The 20,142-nt window shown below is 34.5% G+C and overlaps 1 protein-coding gene across 1 annotated transcript; it reads left to right on the top strand.

Annotated features, from left to right (window-relative positions):
- Nucleotides 1–14,801: 14,801 nt before the first annotated feature.
- On the top strand, nucleotides 14,802–17,182 carry bin (biniou). Its single transcript, XM_074117102.1, has one exon. It carries the CDS (start codon nucleotides 15,675–15,677, stop codon nucleotides 16,500–16,502), a length of 828 nt encoding a protein of 275 aa, XP_073973203.1. The 5' UTR covers nucleotides 14,802–15,674; the 3' UTR covers nucleotides 16,503–17,182.
- The last annotated feature ends 2,960 nt before the right edge of the window (nucleotides 17,183–20,142 follow it).

The following is a 20,142-nucleotide window of genomic DNA, read 5'->3' as shown; positions in this document are numbered from 1 at the left end:
AAATAGATTTAAATTTCTTTCTTACTTTTTTTTTAAAAAACAGATAAATTTAGTTATAAAATTTAACTTTTACCAATAAATCGGTACTCAGAAATATTTACTGGAACATTTGACCAGGATGTTATTCGTAAATGGGAATATACGTAAAAAGAAACTAAAGAGAAACGCCAGGGGGTAATGGCGGAAGTGCTCATGTAGTACTATGAAAGGAGGAAACTCATTCCTGCTGCGACCGGACGAAATAACCTCGTCACAAATCAAAACTTGAAAGCCCTCTCGGGGGGCCCCGCACCTTCAAAGATGTTTGTTTTCCCAGCTCAACTATCTAGCTGTACTAAACCTTTCGTCAGACATATCAAACTCAGTCCAGGCTGGCTGTCATTTGGTATTACACAAATAGAACGCACATCTCACTCTGTATGTAGTTCTCGTCTATCTGCAGCTAAATATAAAGAGCGTTAAATAAAAAAAAATCACTTTTTCATTGGAGATCTAAGATTTAGTAGGGGAGAAAAAAACTATAAAACACCGGCCTTCTATATAATTGTTATTAATAAATCTTCTTTTTTAGTTCCATTGATAATCCTACATAATTCAGCATTTTTTACTGTAGCCGCTTCAAATTAATAAAATTGAATTTAACGAGATTTTTTTTCCAAATAGAAAAAAAAATAGATCATGAGATATATTTAGGCTCTTTCTCTAATAGTTTTTAATTTCTCTTATTCTTGTATGAGTAAAGAATTTCAATCGTGTAGTTTGTACATACATTCTTTCGAAATACTTGCAACCTCACGTTAATCTTCGAAATTGAAGTCATTTCAAAGTAAAGTAATATTTCAAATAAAAGTAACAGTCAAACAATGTGTAATAAATATATATTTGAGTTAGCGAAGTTTGTAATAAATGGCTGGAGTCATTTTAAACAAAGATAAGATATGAGAGAGAATTTTTAGTATAATTACATCAAATTATCTCAATTTATTAGCAACGAAAACACTTACAGGCATTTTCAATTCACCGCCTTGACAGTACTCAGAGAAAGTGAAAAGTATGATATTAAATTTCATTAATATTTAAGAATTAGTGGGAAAAAATATGGAGGCATAGCCATAAATTATAAGTGTAGTTAACAACTAGAGACAAATGGTAAGCGTTACTCAAAATACTAATGATCTTTTAAAGGAGTAACATGTGAACAGTCTGAGGGTGACAGAAAGTAAGGTGTGGTCCACTTCAGCGATACAAGATGTTCTATTTGCTCACAGTATCGAAACTCTAAAAGAACTCTGAATTTGGATGCTTCTGTTCTTTTCTTGGAATGACTTTTATCAAGTTATCGTGGCAATTATTGAATAAATTAAGTTCCAAATAAGAGATTCCGAATAAAATCTGTAGATTCTTTCATTTCTTACTAACAAAGGTAAGCATTAAAATATTCAGAGCTTTGAACAAATTTAAAGCTCCTGTTTCGGAGAGAACCCATACTATACTGAATTTTATTTTTTATTTCATATTCTGCAGCTAAAAAAATTTGTACACTCAAAGTATTTGTCACGAGTTCTTCTCTCTGGTAAGTTTCTGAGTGTAGAGCAAGGCTTATGTAGCCGGAGAAAAGTTATTTTTTTTTATTTTTTTAATCATTTATTTAGTTACAACCAACGCATAGCGTTATAAGCAACAGGGTAACAATAAGCAACTATCAGAGAAGAGAAGTTACCCCAGCGGTAACACTCTAATAACATTCTAAATTCTACTGACTTTCTTCATCAGAGAGGAGATCGGGAGGCCACACTGTCTTTTAAGACTGTCCTAGAAGTGTTGTCTGGAAATGTTCTTGAAGATAGATGTTGTACAAGTGGATTGTGTGTGTTTGAATGTTAAGATGGGATTTTCTGTATCGTGTTTTCAGCAACTTGTGTGACGAAAGGAATGTTCAAGTCTGTGTGAATGGTTTGATTGGTGACATAGAAAGGAGCGTTCGCTACATAGCGAAGAATTTTAGACTGCAAGGACTGGATCCATTGGAGGTTTGAGCGTTTGGTTGAACCCCACAGTTCGATGCCATAGACCCCAAACTGGCTTTAATATACTTACATAAATAAATCTTTTGTTTTCCAGAGTGAGTTTTGATCTGTTGTCGAGTAGTCTTTTCAGTTATCTGAAGCGTCTGTTGAGTTCTGTTCTCTTAAGTCGTGTACGAGGATTCCATGTAAGACTAAAGAAAAGTTAATGTTATAAATTCTGACTTTTAAAGAAAACTTGTTAAACTATAACTATGAGCTCTAAGAGAAAGCTGACGTTACCAGTTTCTTCCTAGTTTGTAATTTCTCTTACTAGCTGAAGAGAAAGTATTGAGATTATGTCCAATTTTCTCTGGAGAAAATTCATCAGAAATACTCCTTTTTCCTAAATCAGAACAAGTGGTATGGAAATCAAAATAAAATGGTGGAAATATGAACATCATTTCAGAAAAGTAGAATTTTCACAAGTTTTATATCATGATTGTAAAAGAAAAACAGGAGCCGGCCAAAAACTGAAGTTCTATCAGACTTATCGAGAATTATATTTTGTTGCTCACATTTCTGATTTCTTATTTTCGAAGAAAATTAATTGTAGGTCAGTTCTAAGGAAGGAAAAAATGAAGTTTAGTTCCAGTACTACGCACAGTCAGGTAACTCGTGCAATATTGTCTATATTAAATAGTTTACTAAAATTTCGAGTTTTTAGAAAACAGCATAGCCTAACCAGTTTTTTTTTTTAAATTTAAGTTTTCCATAATTTCCACAACAACTACCAAGTGAGTAAACTACTCACTTGAGAAACTATTATTTCTGATACAATGTTTTCCCCCATGAAAACTGTTTTTAAGAGGGCTAATAAGTTTTAAAATTCTTTTCGTGAAAAGTGATTTTAGTGCTTTATGGAAGCGAATGCTGTGTTTTGACCCAAGAGAGTATGGGAGAGGAAAGTATTGAGGAAGATATATGGTCCTGTAAACGAGGGAAAAGGATGAAGAATCCGCACTAAATTGGAATTGCAAACTCTTTATAGAGAAGCAGACAAATGCATTCATTGAAAAAAAAGGAATATTCGAGTTGATTAGGATATGTGGAGAGGATGGTGAACAGAATCCCGAAACGACTTTTATATGGAAGGCCCAGAGGCGTCAGATGGAGAGGTAGGCCAAGACTGAGATGGCTTGATGACGTCGAAGGGGATTTAAGGAAAAAGGTTGTGAGAAGGTGGAGATTGAAGGCTCTTGATAGAGCTTAATGGAGAGCCTTGATTGAGGAGTCCCTGGTCGTTTCAGGACTGCAGCACCGAGGAAGAAGAAAAAGAAAAGTGATTTTGAGGTGCGTTCTGATAAGTTAGGAAATCCCGTTTTTACTTAAAAGTAGACCTAGATGAAGCTAATCTCCTTGAGATGCAAGTTAAGAGAATGTAAATATTTCCAACCACGGTTGCTTATTTATTTTTGTTTAACATTGAAATTGTTTAGCTTTTAAAATGCTTTGAGAAATTCATTAAACACATTTAGTTCGTTCGAAAGAAATATTGCGTAGATCGTAAATTTAAACCTCTTTCCGCTTTACCATAAACATCAACATGATTTACTCTGGATTCAGCCAGAAAATTTCACTTCAGGAAGTTGTCTGAATGGAGAAGAATAATTTACTCAGCAGATCTTATAAAGATATATAAAAAAAAAGGTCATCTTTTCTGCTGCATCTAAATAACTCGCACAGAGTTTTGACTCTTTCATCTGATCCCCCTTCTATTGATACTTCCGGCAATGATTAAGAAGATGGTAGTAAAAGTAAAAAAAAATACTAGAAATAAAAATATCTTCATAACAATTTATTTATTAGAGTAGAACCAATTTGAGTCAGGGCCACAGTTGACGGACATGCCCACTTGTTCTCCCTCGGCTAACGTCCCTTTCATCTAGAACTGATGAGGACCGAGACTGAGGTGCGAGACTTCTCGTCTCTATTAATCTATATTTAATTCTTCTTTTTAGTTATATCTCTGTGTGTAATGCTAGCGGCCATCATTTCAACTATTCACTAGGAAGAGATGTTCTATTTGTTTTGGATTAATGCCCATTTACTATTCAAACCGATTATTTAAAATGCAGATCTACATATTCTGAAGATTTTTGAATTGAATTTTTCTTCAATATAATTGTAAATGATGTCTGGTATGTCATTTACAGGAGTTTACCTTATCGCATGTTTATGTAACAAAATTTTATAGCATTTTGTGCTTAGAAAAAGAAGTTCATTTAGTTTGAAATTCCTCTTAAATTCACAAACTGACAGAGTAATTTGTAATAACCACTTTTGCAGACCTAGAAGGCCTTGAAAATATTTATTTCCGGCAAAAACTCTGAAAAAGATGTCCATAAAAGTTACATAATCGGGTGGATAATTATTTTTCTAATAGGATAACTTTTCTCAATGTTGAATCTATGAAGTTAGCTGACACAGATACTTATTATAGATAGATAACTTTAGAACAGTTAATCGCAGGATGTTCCGAAGTTAAATTTAAGCCCCTCAACATACTGTGTGTAGTACATCTAAAGTGGAGTTCAATGACAATATTGGCCAACTTCATATTCTCCACTGTTCTTGAGTGACGTCACTTTAAATTTTGTTTCTAAAGTCATTACTTTTTTCCAATAAAAATGTTATTACTCAGAAAGTTTTAATCCAAAAACGATTCTTGTTGACACGGTTAGAAAGACAGATAAATTTTCTAAAAATTGATTCCATTTCGAAGCATAAGTTATTCTCCAAACAGCCACAATCTTCCTCCGAATAGTGGAAAAATAAAAGTAATCGAAATTTTTAAGAAAACTCATTAGGCCCTTACGTGATCATTATCAGACCTAGGTGCTCGCACTTTTTATAAAAGTTTCCTTGCCTAGTGGGCTTTCAAACGGTATATAATTTTCCAGGATTCCTTTTATCTTCGTATGAAAAATTACGTTTGTTTTGCAAGAAAACGTTTTCATGAGCACTCAACAGTGTTAGTTTATCAAGTTGTTTAATTCATTAAAAACTCTTTTGGATTGACGAATAGTTAATTTGAAAGTAGGCTGTCTTAAAATAAGGAAGTCATAGGTTACAAATTGCACTTTTTAGGAAATTTATCTGTCTTTCTAACCGTGTGATCATAATCGAATTCAGACTAAAACTTTCTGAGTAATAAACATTTTTATTGGAAAAAAGTAATGTTTTTAGAAAAAAAAATTAAAGTGACGTCACTCAAGAACAGTGGAAAATATGAAGTTGGCCAATATTGTCATTGAACTCCACTTTAGATGTACTACACATAGAGTAGCCCTATGGGACATTACTTACTGGTTCACCCTGTATAGTGGTTATATCGATAAATAATAACTAATTAAAGGAATGCTTTTGTTTTTGTATATTAGAAGTAATTTATTTATTTGTATTTTGTGTGTATCGGATGAGTATTGCAATTTAGGATAGACTCCAGCTTTCATAAGATTTGTATTTTTAAAAACAGCAATTAAATTTATTATTAATTGTCAAAGTTGGGTGTTTTTCAACGTGACGCTTTTTCGTGCAGTTTTTGACGATCAACCCTTGTACAACTGTCCTACCGGACAGTTTTAATATATTAATCTTTTTCATTTTTTACGCCTAAAATCCAACTTAACCCAGTCGTGCCTTCAAACATGGGATCTTCCTTACTTTCTAGTTCTTCCTGGATGATCTAAGGAGAATTTTGACAATTCTCTCTTCTATTTTTTCCACTAAACTAATTCCTTCTTTTTGCTAAGGCTAACATGTGCTTGTTTACACACAGAGACTACTTCTGTTGGTCCTTTATATCCCAGTCGGCCATAAAGTCTACTAAGAAATTAATGTTCCTATGTATTAAGTTCATCTTCTTTCCTTAGAAGCATAGATTTTCGTGCAGGGACTGGTAGACTTTTATTGATTATAAAGATCTCTCGCTCATATTTCTCTACTGACATAAGCTTAGTTGTAAATATTTAAAGCTAACGAATTGCTTCAAGCAATCTGCCTTGAATACAACAATTTAGTTTTTTCTCTGTTCAATTCAAGTTCGACTTTATTTTCAGCTGCTTTCACAAATATTTTGAAAGTATCAGATGGATTTTAATTGCGTACTTATCGATCGCAGATAGTTGTTAATGACTAAGAATGATGGTTACATCACGAGGCCACCTGTCCACGTTGGACATCCTAAGTAGCGAACCGATTGTACAGTACTCCTTCTAACAGACCTGTACCATCTGATTGCCAGCCATCCGCTCCATAGGCCATTTTTACTCGGTAATAAAGTTCAAATACTAGTTTGAGAACAGGCTATTTGGAGAGATTGTCTCTTTTTTTTCAGTCAGTGAACAAAAGGTGAAAAATTCAAGGGTTATGTTACATACAAGATTAGCTCGTTTGTTTTGACATAAAGAAAAAGGTCATTCCCTTAAGTTATCTGATGATTAGAATATGAAACTGAAGCTGCTGGCCATTTTACTGTTTAAAATGTTGACACAGACTAGAATCACACTGGGTCTATAACAAATGATTATTTTTTTTCATAATTCATTTAGGATTTTTGTCAACAGGTTCGTTTTTTCTCCTACTCTCTTTTACGCCTTCGCGATCCAAATTTAACGCGGCCTAAACATTGAGAAACGCTATTGTAAGATAAGATTAGATTCTTTATAAGAAAATATACCTGTATTAGCTCGTCAAAGATACCTACGGACTACACCTAAAGACGGTCCTTTCATCAAAGTGTGTGCAAACACCCATGAAATTGCCTGCGTGTAAATTGGCCGAAATGCTTTCCTTTTTCTTTTTCTATTAGAAGATTGTCGTCCTTGCCCAAACTAGCTAGCGATATATATATAAAAAATAGTATGGTGTTCGAACTAAGGCTAGATTAGAGGGCGTATAATGTTTGGTAGATTGTGTAGGAGGGTTGAACAGCTGGGTGAAGTCCAAGTGTTAATATTTAGTTAATAGACACTAATAGAGCGTCACTCCATTACTACTAGCGCTGCAGAGTAATGCACTGGAACAAATACACCTGTCTTTTGTATTTATTGTTTTTGTTAAAGATATATAAACAATAAAATATTTATTTTACTAATCAGACACTGGTTTTGCCAAATACCCTATATTTATTTTGCCCTCTCAGAAAATTATTTAATTCTTTTTATTTATATAATTTTATTTTTTTTACTTTGTGATCTGTTTTATTTGGCATTCATAATTACTTCTACAAATGTCTTCTAAATAAATAATATTATTAATAAAAAGGTAAGCTTTAAGTTATTAGAATGCACCGTCCTTTTTTTATGTATTGACAACTTCAGAGAAGTTAGCAGGCAATTAATTAATATATATTGAAAAATTAGTACTCATTTGGTATTTGTAAGAAAACTCATACAAAAATAGAGTTTTACATAAAGAAATAAATGATTGAAAATCAATTCTTGGTTCAATATAAATAAGAATTTAACTTGCCGAAGTTAATGTAAATCACAGAGATGAAATTAAAACATGGCGTATCCTAAATGATGAGACTCTGAATAAGAAATTCTGGTATGTAATCAAGATTGAAGAAAAATAAAATCCTTTATGGCGTTCCAAATCAGAGAAGAAATTAATCAGAGATTTGTTCAGATGAATTTCATAAAGTGCAACGATTTGGTTTAATATTGATCGAAACCATTTGAAAATACTCAATTCTCGGCATTTTTTTGTTCTCTCTGTAATTAGCGATATCGTCCTACTTTGTACCACGAACTGAATAGGTTTATAGAAAAGGAATACCTGAGAACAGCCCTTCTTCATCAAGAAACTGAGATCTTCGGCTTGCAAGTACAGTTCTCTAATCTCTGGCTACAATTCTCTGCCTTTTAAAAAGAGGAGTTTGAGGATTTCTTTAAAATTAAACAATTCATTTTTAAACGAATAATTTGGTCAACAGTGAATGCTGTAATTTGGTAATCATTTTGTACAGCGTAAAAAGCGAGAAATATATCAATGACTGTTAACATACACTTTTAATGTTTATTCTAAATGGATAATTTAAATTTGAGCCACAGAGCGATTAAAAAAAAAAAAACATGTTTACCGAACACACATTTTGAAAACATGTATGATATTATTTTTTTTTAATAAGCATCATTTCCATTAAAACCGTAAACCCATTAAAAAACACACAAAAGCTACATTAATTAAAACCAATTTAAAATTCAAACACAAAAATATTCTTTTCAAATTTTAATATTAATACATCTACATTACAATTTGTATGAAAAATATTTTCATTCGTTTTACAAATAAAAAGCGATTTTGGAGAGATACGTATTGTTAAATAAATAAAATTTTAGGATGAATTAGGATAAGGAAATTGTAAAGCAATAATAATAATGATAATGTAGTTAATTTGGGTAATGTAGATGATTTGGGTAATGTAGTTAATTTGGGCAATGTAGTTAATGTTGCCTATGTCAGTTTGGATTATATGGGTTGTTTAAACCTTACAGTTTCTTTAGTTATTTTACATATTAAAACTCAGTAAGCTTGAGAAGCATGCAATATTATTTTGGAAATTGTTAAATCTATTAAAATTATAATTTTTCGAAAATTATTTAAATATAATAATAATTAGAATGTGGTTAGTCATAATGAATGTAACCTAAATATTGAAGAAGCGTCAACTTTTGCATTTATACGTACATAGTGTGTACTTAGAGTGGAACTATTCTGCCAAAAGAATAACAGCCGAAGATATTGTGGTTGTGGTTAGATGACAGCGGTGCTGACTCCCTAATGCCACAATGCAAATCGTGACCGCTCATGTTTATCTAAGAAGGGGACACATCCTTTCTACCTCACTAAAACCAAATGAGACTTGAAAACTCTTGAAGTGGCGGATGTCCCCATCAAATATGTGACCACCCATAATCCTCTTTCTTCCAAAGCTTCTTTTTTGCTCCGCAAAACGACAAGGGAAATCTGTCCATTGTTCTTTTATATCGCTATGTAAACAGTTATAAACCTTATTTGGTACTGCCAATGTTGTCAGAAGAACCAATTATGCATAAATACTTGACGACAACTTATTTTTTCTTGCTTTTTGAATTCACTGATATCGTGCAGCTTTTTGATTTTTGAGCTTTAAATGGTGGTATGAAATCGATTAATAGTTTAATGTATGTACAATCAAACGATGTCTGGTACTGATTTTGAGATAGCCAGCTTCCAATATAGGCCCAATGCCATTTTGGCAATCCAAAATTGGAGGCAAATTTTTTGATATAGCTTTAGGTAAGCCATAACTCTTACTTACGTAGAATGAAAAAAAAGTTAAAAAACGTGTATTTAAATGGTTGTTAAGAATAACACGGCCTATTTAAATGCCACCAATCTTAAAAAACGATTCACCTAAATTTATTGTTTAAAAAGTTTCAAAAATTAAAGAGTTTAGTTTGAAAAGCGGATGTAAGAAAAATAATGCTCCGATTTTTTGTTTTGTTTTTTGATTTGAGGCCATTGTGGCGCCCGAAGCCGTTTTCACACTGCATCGTGTTTTCTCATTACAAAGAACACCGTCAATTACGAACAGTTGTAAGCTAAGCTGTAAGAAGGTTTCTAGGAAGATGGCTGTGAAATGTCTGATGATCTATTTTCTGAAGACATCATCACTCAACTAGTGTGGTCCTAGTGAAACGGAACAGACTTAATTCACGCACTACTGCCAGCCAACATGCCGCGACATGCTGTCAACCTGGCATGTAGGACAGAGAACATCTTTTGGCTCGCTTACACATCGCGCTGTCAAACTATCTTCTTCAAGTGAACAGTCCTTTTATTACCCATTCCATTTCTTCTAACACATAATGTCAGTGGTACTCTAACCGCTGACTTTTGAAGGTCATTTTAAATATGAACGGGGTACGAGGGAGATTAAAATGATATTGACATAATTATCTCAGAATTTGGATTATAAGATGAACAAGATGTATGTGATAAGAAAATGATTGTCTTTTAACGTTCTCTTACAGTGAAAGGAGGTGAAATGCTTTTACGCACGGAGTGCCGGGCTCCCAACAAAATGGCCTACCGGCTAAAACACCCCCTTTCATCCCTGGACCTAGCCTGGATTCACTTGTGCAGCATTACATCAGGCTAGGCCCCCCATCCTGACCCTAATTAGGGATTCGCTTCCTCCTCATCCAATTCCCTTTTTTTATTTATTAAAATCTCTCTTGCAAAAAATGCGACCGCTCTCCAATTCGCTCTGCTTGTGAGCATTGCACTTTGGAATCGGTCAGGAGTCCACCGGCCGACGCTCCCCTCCAAATCCCTTCTGAGACGACCCCACCTTTCACACTCAAAAAAGGTGTGATGGGCATCGTCCCTCATCCCTATACAATGGGGGCAGTCCCCTCCCGGCCGCTTGCCCATTCTCCGCAGATAGTCTCGGAAGTAGCCGTGACCAGTGAGAAGCTGGGTGAGATAGTAATCTACCTCACCGAACGACCTCCCGGTCCAACTGTTCACGTCCGAGACTAACTTCACAGTCCACCTTCCTCTGGTCTCCTCCAGCCATGCAGCCTGCCATTCCCACATAGTACGCAGCCGCTCCTCTCGGGTGACCGCTATCTTATCCACCTCCCTCCTTCTCCCGAAGATTCTCTTTCGTTCGGAGGCGAGAAATGAAATAGGGATGACCCCCGCAATCACCATCACAGCCGGCTCCGAGACAGTCCGGTATGCAGAGGCTATCCGGAGAGCACCGAGCCTCTGAACCCGCGCCAATCGCTTTCTATACGTCTATTTGCTGAGGGCGTCCGCCCAAACTTCAGCTCCATACAGCAGTACTGAGTGTGCAACACTCATCAGAACCTTACGGGAAAAAATAACAACAGAAAAGAGAAAATAATAATAATAATAATAATAATAATAATAATAATATACAATGCTTTATTTCCCTCTTTCTAGGAGCTTCTTACAGCTCACTGCCCGGTGGTGGACAGTGTGGTCTGTAACGAAAGAACAGTGCACAGAAAGAAGTTCCGGGCGCCAATAACCTTAGATGTTAACGCGCCTTAAATCTTTTTAAAAAATAAATAAATAAATAAATAATAATATATATTTATTTATTTATTTAAGAAATTATAGTGCACTAAATCGTTTTAAAAATTACAAAAGGTATGGCTAACGCCGTCTGCCAGAGTTTGGTATCAAAATAAAAAAGAAAGATAAATTATATGAAAATATTCTGTATTCCTTCGCGCGGCAGAAATAAAATAATACACAGAAACTTTTATAACTTCTGAGTTATACTGTTAGTAAAAATTATAAAGAAAAATTTTAAAATCAAAGAGGAAATATTGGGATATGTTATTGAATACTCAGTTATTCCGTTAGATAAGTATGCTTAAAGACCTCAAAAGGACTTTAAAAGATGCTTTCTTGATGAAAGCTTTCTGAGGCGTTTCAACGATTCAAATTTGTAGCTGTATCTTTGCGCTAACGAGATCATATGAGAAAAATAATTAATTCCAGGTTCGTCCTATTTTTCAGATAGCCAGGCGTCATTACAGGCCATTAACTCCTATGAAGGCTATTCAATTGTAACCGTTTAGTAATTCAGACGAGAATCAGTAGCCAAATTAAGCGCTTTCTCGTCTGGGCGCTCGGGAATCTGAAATTTAAGACCTGGGAAGGATGTTACACAGTTTTCATAGGATTTGAACCATTTTTCGGGCATCGTAAAAATGTCTTACCCGAGCGGCCGCATAACAAGTTGCGGAGAATCCACGGGCTAGAGGAACGCGGAAAACTTGTGGATTGAACGAAGTCATGCAACACCTTGAACTGCCAGTGATGCTTCTGTGCAACCGTAGTTCTTCCGTTCTGCATCATTAATATAGGAGGTGTGTTACATATTTTAAGGCAAAATTGTGTTTTTATTTTTTTCAAAGATTGTCTTTGAAGTTAGAGCATTATCGGCTAGAAATTGTTCACCTATTTTGATTGCTTTAGATACTGTAGAGAATGCCAGAAAGTTGATATTTGCAACTGAAATAACTATTTATAGGATTTCAATAACGAGTAAATTCTTATCCATTACCTTTTATCCTGCATTTAAAACTAACAAAATTTTGTTATAATTAATATGGTTTACACTAATACCAAATTTATTTTGTACAATACCAATTATTCATTTCTGTTACCACTTTTAAGTAGTAAAGATATTCAATCTTTTTCATTGCAATTTATACTATTTATCACGCAATTTATAACATCTTAGCAGATCTTAATCAAAAAGAGTTTGGATCAATTTATGATTTTAGATTGAAAGGTTTTGTGCTTGATATAGACTTCGACTTCTAACAGCAAAGTTACTAGTAAAGTACGTTTTAAAGTATTAAGAAGCACTAAGTAACTCTCTATCATTATCAAAGACAACTAAATGTTGATAAAAAATGCCAGTTTCGGAAAAAGAACATTTGCTAGTTATAATTATATTAACTGCCGTAATATGTGAATGATATTGATAAATGATGTAACACAACCAAAACAACACTCTGGAAGCGGAAATGTTGACAGATGAAGATAGGAAACAGTGTTAACTTGCCGCCGCTACCTTTGAAGTTAATCCCAACCCCTCCGGGCAAAGTGTTAATCGCCCAAATGTTTCTGTACAAAATTCAGTATTTGGTAAATCCTTAGAGCTTAGAATGTAGTGTACATTTTCAGCTGTACGTCTGCGTTACATCAATATATCAATGCATCTTAAACAGCTTTCAGTACTTAAGCTGCACCCTTTATTGTTGCATCTGCTTATGTTCAAAATATAAACTGTATAAATTTATGCTAAAATAAAAAAAAAAAAAATTATAATTTACAATGCTGGCTGGAGGATAAGTGGTATTTTACTTATTCATTTTTTATTATTTTCTCCCCCTGTATGGTATTAATTTTCTAAATTGAGTGTCACAATAAATATCCTTATTGATGTCCGCTGTAACCGAAAGATCGGTTTTTAGAAAATAGCTTTCTTCGCTTTTTTTGAGCTTGAGTTTATTAGAGTGAGAAGAAAATATATTTAAAAAAAAAATCAGAGTTAGCTGAAACCATTCTATTTCAGTTGGATTCCACCAGCAAACATGTCTGATGAAACTAAATCTTTTTTATTTTTTTTATAATTATTTACAACCTGTATATATCTACAACATTTAGATGTGTTTTATATTGAGTAAGGCACAGATTGCTTACTGAATCCTGGTGGATCTAGCGCCACAATCGAGGAGGCATGTTGAGAGGGGCCAGCCAACGCTGGAACTCTTTAGAGGTTGGAAGGAAGTTTAGGAAATTGGTAAAAGGTCACGGGGCCAACGTCGTTTCAGGACGTTGAAGGACTGTCGGGATGGGTTGTTGTGGATAAGGCTTGGGCAGTGGGATTAGGATGTATGGTTAGGCTATTATGGAAATTAAGGAAGCCGAGAATGTATTAGGTCATTAACAAAAGGGATATTGAGGTCTGTATGGAGGGTTAAATTGGATACATAATAAGGACCGTTGAGGATATGCTGAACTTTAGATTGAAAGGATTGGATTCTTTGGATGTTGGAAGGTTTCGCAGAGCCCCATAGCTCAGCTCCGTAGGTCCAGATGGGTCTTAGTAGTGTCCGCAACACAGAATCCTGTGCATGGTTGCAGCTGTTTATTTTGTTTTTAAATATGTTTAAGGGGCAAAACAGATAAGAAACTTATAAGGAACAGATAAGGCCAATTTATATAATTTAATTACAAAATAAGGGAAGTCAAAATTTTGCCTACTAATTGCAATTTACTAGTCATAATTGCAGTAGGAAATAATTGATAAATGTTTAGTTTAATTAGAATTTAAGTAGATTAGACTGTTTATTACACCTTGTAAAAGGAAGTATTGTTTTCTTTTTAGGTTACACCATCCGGAGCTGATTCGCCTTTGGAAAAAAAATCAGCCAACTGAAATATGCCAAGTGCCTAGTTGGTAAAAAAAGTAATCTTTAAAATATGTAGTAAAGTAATTCTTTAATTTTTTTTAGGCGGGATTTACGTCCAACTACCAAATTAGGTGTCACAGAAAATAGCGACTAGCAAACATACTTTACTAATTACAAAGTTCTCGTATTTTTCTTTGTTTAATGATTTAACGCGCGTCTAACACCTGAGGTTATTGGCACCCGGAGCTTTTTTGCAGTGAACTGTCGGCTTCCGGACAGTGTTCTCTTGTCACAGAAAACATGGATTGGTGATGGACAATAATAAGAAGCTCCTAGAAAATCTAAGGGTCAGCAGCTGAATTCGAACCCAGGACCTCCGCGTGGGAATCCAATCTAAACGCATTGCTAATCCCCTTCCAAAAAGTTCTCGTATTAACCATTAAATAAAATCCAAGACCTAGACCGGGGGGTAATCGAACCCACTAAACCAACAATACATCTTAGCTTTGTGGGTTTAGTCTCTTAACCGCTCAGCTATCGTGGCGCCTTCCTACGTGATTTTACTGATAATTAAATTGGTCACTAAACTTTCTAGTTTGAAGAACATCATATGACCAGGATGTGCCAACCTAATTTTACACAGTGGATCGTCTTCTCAGTTAAAAACATCGCTCTCGTTTGAAGCACCTTAAGAAGTGGTTTCACTTAACGCTTTCCTTCTATGGCTTATTAAAATGAAGCCAACTATTTTTTTATTAAAGGAGCGCGAGATAAAATGTGTTCACAATTCGAAGCTAAAAGGATATCTTGAGAACTGCGGAGGAGGATATCGTATATATATTTTTTTTTTTTTTAGCGACAAAATAGACCGGGAGCGTAGTGTGTCCTTCCAACTTATCCAGGACTTCCGCTAGATACATTGTCCAAAGAATCTTGTTGATTTCCTCTGCATAAGAGTAAGGGTGCATAAAGGATTGAAGCGAGACATTACTATTCATTAGCAACACTTACAATATTTGTAGAAACAATAAATCCGTATAAGGAAGAATTTAGTATAAAAAGATGATAAATATTTGTTTAAGAAGCCTGGCCGAGGAAGGGGGCGATAAATCTAAAGACAACATCCATTCAATGAGGAAACAAACGGTTTTCATTCGAAATGTTTTTTTAAGATTTTGCTAAACATATAATGTTGGTAGAATGTTTTTTAGATCAATATTTATTTAAATCCAGGTCATTGGCCAGATTAGTCAGGTTGACCTTTTTATTTGGCTTAAATTTGTAAATGATGTGTTATTGTTTTTAGTTAGGGTAGGTAAGTAAAGTAGTTGAAGAGGTAAGTCGTTTAATTGTTGGAGGGCGTGCCAGGATAGGGCGGAGCCATAGGATATAGTGGGGACAGTTTGGCCATCGGTAGAAGGGATATTTGGAAGCTGCAGGATTCCACTTCGGCACTCCCTGTTTTCTCTAGTCCAAAGCCAACAAACCGACTGTTTTCACATAATCTCTGTGTCAACTTCTCTCTGTTGTGTCTCATAACAGAGAGACGACTGCTTTATTTATTTTTTTCTTTTTTCTTTCTTTTTATTTATTTATTTTATTTTTTTTTTTGTAAAGTAACCTTATCAAAGTTAAAAGTTTTCGAGACGTGATGCACACTCTGTTCGGTGAACAAGGTTACTACCGGGGGTATGCAGCCGGGCCGGCAGGATACGCCACAGGTTATGCTGATTACAGCAGGTACGCTGGATACCATGGTGCCGGATATCAACCTGTGCCACACCATGTGCCTGCCAAGGATATGGTCAAGCCGCCATATTCTTATATCGCTTTAATTGCCATGGCCATACAAAATGCGCCAGAAAAACGATGTACTTTAAATGGTATTTATCAATTTATTATGGAACGTTTTCCATATTATCGTGAAAATAAACAAGGATGGCAAAATTCGATTAGACATAATTTATCCTTGAACGAATGTTTTGTGAAAGTTCCAAGGGATGATAAGAAACCTGGCAAAGGAAGTTATTGGACATTAGATCCGGATTCGTACAACATGTTCGATAATGGTTCTTATTTAAGGCGTAGAAGAAGATTTAAGAAAAAGGATGCTCTACGTGAAAAGGAGGAAGCGTTAAAGAGGCAACAAGAGATTCAAAGAAGAGAAGAATTGAAAGACAAAGCGCCGAAACGGGAACCAGAACTAACTCCTTGTGAAGTCAAATCTGAATATGAAGGATTTTCTGTGGATTCATTGGTGACGTATCCGCGATGTTCGGCAGTCGCACCACCGGCAGGACCATCTACCTCTGTATATTCGTATTGTCAGTACGAGGACCAAGGGTACAGACATCCTGCGTGGTACGGAGCAGCGGATACAGCCGATATCTTTGACAATCCCAGCTGTCAACTTGGTTTCCGGCACGTTAATTCAGCAGCAGCACAGCATACAGCGTACTATCAGCATTCACAGGTATAGCTGAACCACCATCATCCACTAACTGTAGGTAGAGCTCAGCATTCTTAGTCCATACTTTACCAAAATATTATGCCCACATTAATATGGACAAAGCAATGTATGTCGTTGTAATTAGGTAAATAATTATATAACCACAAAAATTCCAATAAATTTAAGACTGCACCCAAAATATTCATAAATTAATATAATTAAAATTACAAGCAATTTAAGATTTGAGGAGTTGTTTAACGCATACATTTTATTTTATATAATTAAATCTAACGTTAAAACTTTAAATCGCATGTAATGCTCCTCTGATGGTACAATTGAATACTTCCGTATCAAATATTATATCTGGCATTTTTACGTTAATCAGGAATAATTTTGAATTAAGTAATTAAAGCAAAAAACCAATTCTTCTTTTTTGTGTATTGGATTTGGAACTGCGCCATATATTTAAGGTTTTTTCTAGCAATATTTCTAACGAATATTTCGTAGGAGTAGATTTCTGATAAAATGAATGATTAACGATTAATTAAATCTAAACTTTGAATCTACTCAATCACGACCCTCTAAATGTTAAAACGTGTAACTTGCTGGGCTTCGAATCTTGCTTCAACTTTTATTACCTTCGAACGTGGATCTTTTTTTCTGTATCCCAAAAGATAGAAAACTATTCCTCCAATTCTAGGAGAAACTATTCGGAACTTTACTTGACTTTTTTCCACGTCATCGCTTTTAATTTTGATTTTAAACACAATTTTATGTCATAACGACAATATATTCAATAATTTGTATTGAAAACAAAGGATTTAAAATTTAATCATAAGGATAGTTGCTGGGAATTTTGGGCAATATCTTTTACAACCTTCCACTCTTCGGTTAATTTTGATAAATTATGGATTTTCTTCTATTTCAAAGGTTAAAGGTTGATCACGTTTACGTAAAAACATATTTCCTTTCCCAGTATTTATTTATTTACCTATTTTTGTAATACCCTTTGTATTAATTACTCTACCCACTCGGCTATAGCGTAGAAATGAGTCAATTGACATCTAACAGAACGTTTAAAACCAGTAAAAGTTTATTGATTTCCCCTATAAGTTAGTTGATCGATATTTTTGGCGATGAAATAAAATATGAAAACTGAACAAAAAAATAATATAATGTGACTATCTCGTTCCCAGTATTTAGGATTCCAGCGATCCAGATAAACAACGAGAAAGTGATATCGTTAGCGTTTTAATAAAAGGTTTAGTAGTTTTTCTTTACCACTAAACAATTATAGTTTTCCATTAGGCTGTTCCACTTATCAGAAAATACCCCTAAAAAATTCTCTTCCACGAGATCATTTTTCTCTCAAAAAAAAAAATGGCCCAAAATGTATGAATAGAAAATAAAAATTAATTAACGATTGATTTAAAACATTCGATATTTCAACATTTAGTCTTATAGCTATTTAAATGAACTGTGAACCATTTAGTTAGGTTACTGTTTATTGTAGAAGTAAAATTACACGGGCACAAGGTCTAAACGAGAGCACGTTAGATTGGATTTAAGGTTGAACACGGATAGTTAATAGTTGAACAACAACATGCTAGAGAGTGGTAAACACTGTCGGCTGAACTACCAGCAACACTAATGATAACAGTAAATGTGTTTATTTAACAAACAATTAATTATATACAAATATTTGATATTAATAAGACACCTTAGTAATAAACAGTACTTGATGAACATTATATTACAATATTGTTACTGTTACACGCCTTTGTCTATTATTGTTACGCATATAGTTTTTATCTTTCTTGTTTCTTCTATAAGATGAACTATACAAGATCTTTCTTCTATAAGATGAACTATACAAGATCTTTCTTCTATAAGATGAACTATACAAGATCTTTCTTCTATAAGATGAACTATACAAGATCTTTCTTCTATAAGATGAACTATACAAGATCTTTCTTCTGTTAATTGAAGTACAGAAATTTCATTAACAAACCTTTTACAGTCTTCATTTTTTTAAAATATTTTTAGTTCAACTGAGACATTCTTTAAACTTACAAGATGAATGCATTCCACTCTTATTAGATATTTAATTTATTAAAAATCTCAGAATAGATTTCTGTATACGTATATGAGGCCCAAAAAACGGCACTCTGCTTTCGCCTTGGTGAAAGATTTGCCGTGATTTTTGCAAATAAATATTAAATAGAGCATTGTCAAATTGCGGGAATGACAGAATTTGGTATGATTTTCATTCGATGTCTATCTCTTCAGGTTGTACGACTTAATAGCCGTTTATGGAGATGGATACTCGTATATCTTCCTGGCGGCATTGTGGGGAAGCTGAGTGTGGGTAGTGCTTATCCCGAACTCTGGCTCCATGTCTTTTCTGGATGAGTTAACAGGTGTTGGAGTGCCTACGTTTTTTTTTTTTTTTTTAGCATTTTTCAACTTTCTTTTAAATTTGAGGGAGCCTTCTTCAGAATATCTCGGGAAGGGTATGTTCGCGCATCGAGTAGTGTGATCCCTGACATCAGGCCTCCAGTTATTCTTCCTAGAACTTCCGTGGAGAACTTGGTGAGTGGTTTCATCACCTAGAACTGCTTCAGGATGAAAAGGGTCCATAAAACTATTTTAGTCATAGTGCAGTTCGCTTGTTAAAAGGAAAACACAACGGAAAAGTTTGTTGTAGCGATTTCCTAAGCATTGGTACAACCCATTTGGTACTCTGCTTCGGTAAGACAGAACAGAATTCCACAACAACAAAAAATAACTTCAGAATACTTCCATGAAAAACTGGGAAAAACATAGTACTATTACGGGTCTTTCCTTCTGAAAGTAGATTGCGTTGTACTATTCGATTCCTAAGAACTTCTACAGTTCTCGAATCATCACAAACGCCCAGGTTTTTGCCATGCCACCGATTTCCAATTCTCCAACAATTATATGTTAGAAATCTGGAAACCACTGGTAAAATTTTGGCTCTTTTCATGGGAATTCAACTTGCTTCTTTCGCCAAAAGTCTATCTACTATATTTACTCTGCATTTTGTGAAGGAATTCATTGCAAACTTTACCGCTCCAAAAATTACTTTTATTCAGAAGCGTACATCCCTAATCCAGATCTTTGGACAGCTATCCTGCTCCTTCTTTGTTTTCTATTCAGCGAGTGCAATCTTTACCCATCTCAATACTTTCTGATCACTACAGATTTCACGACTGTTATACTGAAACTTCAAATTCTCATAGTCAGTTTCACTCTGCAGTAGTGGCACTGCCTTATCTATTTCGATGAACATTTACCTAAATCTTGGAGAGAGTTATAAAATTGTCCAGCAACAAAATTTAAAAAAGAACTAATTATATGAAGTTCTTCCTAAATACTATTTTTTACTTATACACGAATCCATTCAGTGATATTACTTTTTAATTTAAGGCGCGTCAACTTCTAAGAACATTTAGCGCCCGGTGCTTTTTTAGGTCACTGCTGGCCTCCGAAACAGTGTTCCCTCGTTACAGACAATGTTTATAGCGACAGTGAGATGTAAGAAGCTCCTAGGAAAATAAAATCTAAGGAAGTGAGAAAATACTAATCTAAAATAATAAAATACAATCTGTGCAGGAGGTTTCATTTAAATCACTTTGTTTAACTCCTG

The sequence above is a fragment of the Rhodnius prolixus genome, unplaced genomic scaffold, assembly GCF_049639745.1.
Source record: "Rhodnius prolixus isolate KJV_2025 unplaced genomic scaffold, Rpr scaffold_2, whole genome shotgun sequence".
Lineage (NCBI taxonomy): Eukaryota > Metazoa > Arthropoda > Insecta > Hemiptera > Reduviidae > Rhodnius > Rhodnius prolixus.
Note: the sequence above shows the minus strand (reverse complement) of the source record. Positions and strands in the feature narration are given on the sequence as shown.

Coding starts and splice junctions, on each gene's coding strand:
- bin (XM_074117102.1), top strand. CDS start 15,675: ATGCACACTCTGTTCGGTGAACAAGGTTACTACCGGGGGTATGCAGCC.